This window comes from Phalangium opilio, unplaced genomic scaffold (assembly GCF_054372755.1).
Source record: "Phalangium opilio isolate 3A_F unplaced genomic scaffold, DU_Popi_V2 ptg000032l_1, whole genome shotgun sequence".
NCBI classification, from domain to species: Eukaryota; Metazoa; Arthropoda; class Arachnida; order Opiliones; family Phalangiidae; genus Phalangium; species Phalangium opilio.
Window position 1 is genome coordinate 10453733 of NW_028324159.1, and position 6983 is coordinate 10460715.

Genomic DNA, 6983 nt, shown 5'->3' on the forward strand with positions numbered 1-6983 from the left:
AAACTAATTACTATATTATAGATTTGAAGAACAAGCCAATCTACCGAAAACCACAGCAACGCAATCCCGATAAGCCATCTAAACTGCCATGACCAACAAAGACGTTTTGGAGCGGAAGATGGTGTTTGGAGCGATGGCGCATTCCGAATCGACCGCGGCGAAGCACTATCGCGTGTTGACCACAAAACACATTTCGGACAGAATAAACAAGTTGCGCAGTGTACAGCAAGGTATTTTCAATTATTAAACTAATTTAATATATATTAAAATATATACTCACTTCTGATATTTTTACAGAATCTGATATCAGTGTTGGCGCCAGTACCAGCACCAGCAGGGCCGTCGAGAGAGGGGGACAATTCGGTCCATTTTCCTGGGGCCCGAACCTCTTGGGATCCCGGCCGGGCCTCGACCTTTATTAATTCTAGTGTGTAATGGTTGTGAAAATATTAGCTTAAAACTTAAAAAATGTTATCTTCAACTTGAGCTTAAACAATAAAAGGCAAAAATAGAAGAGTTGCAGTTCTTTAACTTGAGCCTTCCCTTAAAATGCTTTCAGTCCCTTATTTTCCCCGTTTCACTGAAAGTAAAATGTAAACGGAAGTTTTAAGTTTTTTTCTCACGGGAATCAACCTAGGTCATGGAAAAACTTCAGCATTTTTACAGTTGTTCCTTTGCTGTAGACGATCGGGCAGGCATAAATATTAATTAAGTACGTCATAAGCTTATAAGTCGTATACCAACAGCTTTCCGACTTCAAAGTTGATGGTTAAGGATTAAGTCAAAGTAGTCTAATAATTTAACAACAGAGAAAGTAGTACAGTGTAGGGGTGTGTCTGTTTGTTACCTCTCCGAGTGACGTATGTCAGGGAGAGGTTCTAATTTCGACGTGTCTGTCTGTGTGTCTGTTGTTATTGACTTACACCCCAGGGGACCGCGTTCGCTGTTTTCAAATCGGAGCAAACGTTTTCTCAAATTCCGGACTGCATTTACAGTTCCCGGAAATTTGTATTCCACTTACCATAGCTATTATCCATTATCTGTCTAACACCACCATCCTCTGGCCATTTGTCCATCTCATATGGACACCAGTCTTTACCCACTGGCTTCTATAGTCCACCATCATTGGGGCTCTTTTTCAAGCCATATGGACACCAGTCTGTACACACTGGCTTCTACACACCACCATTTTCTGGAGTTTGTACATCCCACATGGAACACCAGTCTGTAAACACTGGCTTCTACACACCACCATCTTCTGGTCTTTGTCCATCCCACATGGACACCAGTCTGTAAACAATGGCTTCTAATCCCCACCATCTTCTGGTCTTTGTCCATTCCACATGGACACCAGTCTGTACACACTGGTTTCTACACAACACACCAGCATCTTCTGGTCATTGTTTTTGTCCATCCCACATGGACACCAGTCTGCACACCTGGCTTCTACTCAATCATCCTTAAGGTTAAGATATACGCGGCGATCGGCTAGGGTTACGAGAAACGTCCGGCCTCCCTAAGGCGGGACTTCCACCAAAGGTTCACGCAATTGCGCTGTTCTTATCCATAGCTGCTATTCGAAACCCTTATATACTACCTATTTGAGTAAGGCGAAGCAACCGGCGTATGATTCATTTCAAACGCCAATATTAGTCAAGTCTCTCAAGAATGTTTAATTGTTCTTTTTTAAAACGATGTAACGTTCAATAAGGCGAATAACTAACGCAGAAAATATATTGAATATTAATTAAATTTATTTTAATATTTAAGATAATCTTGTTTCTCAATTCAAAATTAATAGGGAAAGAGTTAAAAAGCAGTCTATGTTTTTGTCTGTGTGTGTCCGTCCGTTGTTACACTAGTGCCGCCAGTGCCGCAGTGCGCTGCGTTAGAAGTTCGTTTTGTCTTGATGTGTAAAGAAATCCTACAGAACCTTTATATTCCCTATTTTCATAATATAAAGTGAATATGTGGAAATATTTTTCGTAATTATGATGCATTTAGTACTTTTGTAGCTTTAAAGCTCTGTTTGATTTTGATATTCCAAAGATTTTTTAATATTATTATTTGAAATGGCTGTTTATATATTACTTAAGCTATACTACATCTGTATATAGAATAATCCTTGGTTTAGTAATTTCATGAAGCAAGCTAAGATCTAGACTCCGGCGGGTAATCTAGTATTACTCGCAATAGGCTTAGTGAAATATAGAGTAAATAATGCTGCTGGCACATTGGACCGAATCCCATTAGACCAAATGTCCCATTGAATCGAATTTCGTTGGACCGAATATAGCCAAAATGTGCGGGTTTATTATCTTAAAATTTTCATTCCTATTTAAAGATATATTTTTAACGCCGTATTTTAATACCGAATTAAAAAGTACCTCTTTTGGTTTAAAGAAAATACCCTTGTCCTTAAGCTTGCGTCTATCAATAAACTTTCCTATATAAATAATTATACTGTGATGGTCAAATCCCAAGTTTAAAAGGATGCCTCTATTGTAGCCGAGCCGAATCAAAGCCAACCTGAAATGACCAGTAAAACAATCAATATTTTGGAAAAGGCATATATTTATTGTTCAAGGAACTTAATAAATTCAGCGTTAATTGCTCCAGAATCTTTATAAAAATAATTTGTTGGAAAAGGCCCGCTTTTATTATGCAAGGACCTCAATGAAAATAAAAATATTATGGAAAATCGGTTATCCTACAACTTCCAATCCAAACCTAACCAGGGACCCTATTCTCTAACGGCATTTGGATCGTTCGTAATCCAAATGATTTGGATTTGGGGTCGATTCATCCCCAAATGATACTAATCGGTATTCTGTAACTCCAAATCCCTTTTCATTTGGTTCAAACCCTATCCAAACATTTGGCAAGCCAAATGGCCGGCCAAATCATCATTTGGATAGCTCTTTTCCCCATTTTCACCCCGTTTGTGGCCGCCATTTGTTTTAAGTGGAAAAAAATTGAGAGTGGGTCCTTTTTCGTTGTAATTTTCATATTTTTTGAGGATTTGCTCATGGATGGATTTTAAATATAATATAAAGTAGGTTTCAAGCTTTAATATAAGCCTAATATCATAATTTTCCACCTTTTTACTGTCCCACAATCTATTTCTAAACTTGGCCCTTTTTTAAGGCGGTGAAATTGCGCTAAGCCTTGGCTTACCGTTAATTTTTGCCATTTAAATGTTTGCCTCTCTTTGCCCGTTACTTCGCCTTCTCTTATCGTCGTATTTTTAAAGTTTAGACTTTGAAAGTAGTGCTTTGTTTTCTTAAATTTAACTTAATTGTATAACATTTCAATATTATAATTGCGTTAAACGTCGGTATTTACGAATTCAAGGGACGCGCCTTGCATTTGAATTTCGTTCCTTCGAAACCACCCCCTTTAAGGGGCCGGACTCCGAAGGATATTTCTTTATCGCCGTCTGTCAGACCCGAAAACAGCTGTAGTGAATAATGTCTTTTACTAAAAATGTATGCGGTCAGTGTGTTGTTTTTGCATTTTAATGCTTCTAATCGTGGTACGCGTCGAGGTTTACGAATCCAACGTGTGTTGCGAAATGAAAATCAAGGGTGGATACTATATGATCTATGCTTTAAAAGGAATTTGACGGCGAAAGTCAAGCAAAACGGTATTAGGCCTTGCCAAAAGTCGACAGCTATAGTAAGCCTTCCTCAGATAATCACGTGTCAATGATATAAGAAATTGACCCTCGGATATCCTGTGACTAGGAGATGGTTATAAAGTTACTAACTCTCGATTTTGGAGGTAGATACTGTCTAGTGACACGATTTAATCTTATAAACAGACTACCATCATAAGCCCATATCGTAAATTAACCGATGTTGATATCAAAGCTTAATAATTTTTTTTAACTCCATGAATCTTAAATATCAACATCAAAAATTATCTACTGAAAGAGATATCTACTTATATTCCATTCAAATTTCTCGCAACATTTCAAATTAACGAATAGAAATGTGCAAATGAAGTTCAACCCGATTAATTGGGAAAATTGCTATATAGGCCTTTACAAAAATTAGGAGGTGGCTTGGAGAAATATGTAGCTCATACGTCATCAGTGACGTATTTCTTACTGGTTTGTGTGCGCCGTTAAGCGCTGACAAAATTCTTAGTCGGAAATTATTGTAAACATCCGGTTTTTTTCTCGCGTTTTAATGGCGGCGAAAAACTTGTAATATAGGTCTTCATTTCTCAACGTCTTAGATTTCCGGGATTTAAGGTTGGTAATACTAATTTTCTGGTTGAAAACTTGTAATATTCCGGTAGAATAATATCCGTTTCTAAATGTTTAAGCTTAACTGTTGTCGAGGATACCGTAAAAACTAAAATGGTGGGAAGATATTGTTGTGTGCAGGGGTGCAGGACTTCTAGCCGAAGAAATCCAGGGATAACATTTAGCCCTTTTCCGAGAAATGAAGCTCAGCGCCAGGAGTGGATAAATTTGATTACATCAAATACACTTGAAATTAAAAGTCCGGTATCTCAGAGAAGGCCATGGTCAACACCTGTAATTAGGAAAGAACTGGGGCATAAAAGCCATACCGTTTGCGGCTATCATTTTAATAAGTCTGGTTGTAGATCAATATCTGAAAGGTTTCCCACATATTTTGGAAATCCAATAGATGTCTACAGCCTAGGACTCTCTCATGAAGTTGAGATATGTGACGAGAGCCAAATTATTAATGATAGGTCAGGTGTTGGAAATTTACATCAAGTAGTGTTGCCCGAATCTTCAAAAATTGACGATAATTTATATGGTAAGGGATTTTCATTATTATATTTATATTTTACTTTATCTATAAACTTGAAATTACAATAATTTCAGATCACAACTATGGCTTGAATTCTGATCCTTTAGTATCATGCAACATTATAAAAACTTTGCGGAATGAAGTTTTTGATCTTCGTTTAAGATTAGACCAAATGGAGAATATGAAAAAAGACAAGATGGAATTAATTGAGGAGAACCTGAGCCTTAAAACGCAGTTGAAACAGCTTCAAGAATGCGTTGAAGAGTTGGATAAAACTAAGATTGAAAACACCCGGTTGAAAAATCTTCTTGCCTGTGTAAAGGAGAAAAATTTACGAAACAAAAGCAAAGCCGAGGAATTAGAAAGACAACTAAGGGAGAAGTGTAGGTTTTCCTTAAAAACAGTATCACATTCTAGCAACATGATCAAGTTCTATACTGGCTGCGAAAACCTCGAAAGTTTCAATGATTTATTCGAATACATTGAACCAGATTTAAAAAAACTAAACCTATATAATGGATCTCGGCATAAACGCAAACGTGAGAGAAATCTGTTTAACGACTCAGGGCGACCCATGAGTCTATCTTTTAAAAATCAACTGTTTATGGTATTGTGCCGATTAAAAGTAGGCCTTTTGGAAGAAGATCTTGCCTACAGATGTGATGTATCTGTAGCAACAATTTCTAATTTATGCGCAACATGGTTTGACTTGCTTGAAAAGCGGCTCTCAAATTTAAAAATTTGGCCATCCCGCGCAGTGGTCGACAAATATATGCCAGAAGAATTTAAGGCTAAATTTCCCAAAACAAGAGTGATCATTGACGCTACAGAATTATTTATTCAAAAGCCAAATGATTTTAAAACGCAGAGTGACACTTGGTCATCCTATAAAACTCATAACACCGCAAAAGGACTTATAGGAATTACTCCCAATGGTTTCATCAGTTTTGTTTCGGATCTAGTTCCGGGACGAATGTCAGACAAAGAGTTAACTGAAGAAAGTGGCCTAGTCAAGCTCTTAGACCCTGGTGATTCGGTCATGGCCGATAGGGGCTTTTTAATAGAAAATCTATTGCAAGAAAAAGGTGTCTCACTGAACATGCCCCCTTTTTTGGGCAATAAGGCCCAACTTTCGGAAGAAGAAGAAATGAGAACGAGAGAAATAGCCAGTTTACGTATCCACGTAGAAAGAGTTATAAGAAGTGTAAAACGTTACCATATCCTGAGCTCTATTTTCCCCAATAACATGCATAACCAACTAAATAAAATATGGAAAATATGTGTACATCTGGTAAATTTTTGTAACGAACCACTTCTTGATGTAAAGCTCTCACATAAATAGAATCAAAATTGTTAAACACTTGAGATCAAATTTATTTTTTAAAACAAGCACTCAGTAACAATAAATATAACTGATTAAGTAACATGGCTTAGTTTAATATGAGTTAACATTAATAGAATCACAATATTCATTCTTTTTGTAAATATGGCAGTGCATGGTCTACGTAAAATCCTAGCAGCTTAGGAACTATTTTCGAGGTAAAAAATATCTCGTCAAACTTAACTCTTTCACAGAAAGGATTAGTATCGCCACAATCGACTAGAAGGTCACACCATTTAAGGCCTGTTATTGCCAACTGCCCTTGGATTTGGTAATAGAAATTATGATTAGTATCGAGAAAAGGTTTCCCGTTCTCATCTTTCTTGAGAAACTTTGTTGTAGCATCTTTAGTTTTTAAAGCTTCTTCGATGGAGATACCTTTCTCCTTGCATTTGGAAAGAGTTTTTATCTCTAACAGACCATATCCAACGTTGTCTTGATAGACCAAGCGATCAGGGGAGGCGCCAAACATGGGAAGAGTAGGGTTTACACAAAGGCCAACGGAAAAAGTAGTGACTGTTCCTTTGTGATAATCTTTATACTTATTAGTTGCCAAAGATTCATTTTGCAAACCTTCTTGAACATATTTGTTACGGGAAAGGTCTGCTCCATTGAAAATAGTTTTCAGGAAGGTTTCATTTGTTTCTTTCCGTCTTTTGCAAATTAATCCAAACTTTGAAGCAGTTACGCGAGCCTTTCGCTCTGTTTTCCAGAGTAAGCAGTTGGATTGCTCTCGGGTGTCTACTTCCAAAGAGAGTGCGCTACTCAACGAGACTTTTAACGTATCCGGTGTGACTTCCATTGCACGATTT

The 6983-nt window shown here is 37.2% G+C and overlaps 1 protein-coding gene across 1 annotated transcript; it reads left to right on the plus strand.

Annotated features, from left to right (window-relative positions):
- The first annotated feature begins 3470 nt into the window (after nucleotides 1-3470).
- LOC149686150 (uncharacterized) lies at nucleotides 3471-6559 on the plus strand. Its single transcript, XM_089871087.1, has 4 exons — nucleotides 3471-3495; nucleotides 4059-4114; nucleotides 4526-4796; nucleotides 4865-6559. The coding sequence occupies exons 1-4, from the start codon at nucleotides 3471-3473 to the stop codon at nucleotides 6130-6132; spliced, it is 1620 nt and encodes a 539-aa protein (XP_089727213.1). The 3' UTR covers nucleotides 6133-6559.
- The last annotated feature ends 424 nt before the right edge of the window (nucleotides 6560-6983 follow it).

Excerpts from the sequence above, each read along its gene's own strand:
- LOC149686150 (XM_089871087.1), top strand. The coding sequence starts at position 3,471 with ATGTCTTTTACTAAAAATGTATGCG. Across the intron at positions 3,496-4,058 it reads TTTTACTAAAAATGTATGCG|GAGGTGGCTTGGAGAAATAT; the intron begins GTCAGTGTGTTG and ends TACAAAAATTAG. Across the intron at positions 4,115-4,525 it reads CAGTGACGTATTTCTTACTG|AGAAGGCCATGGTCAACACC; the intron begins GTTTGTGTGCGC and ends CCGGTATCTCAG.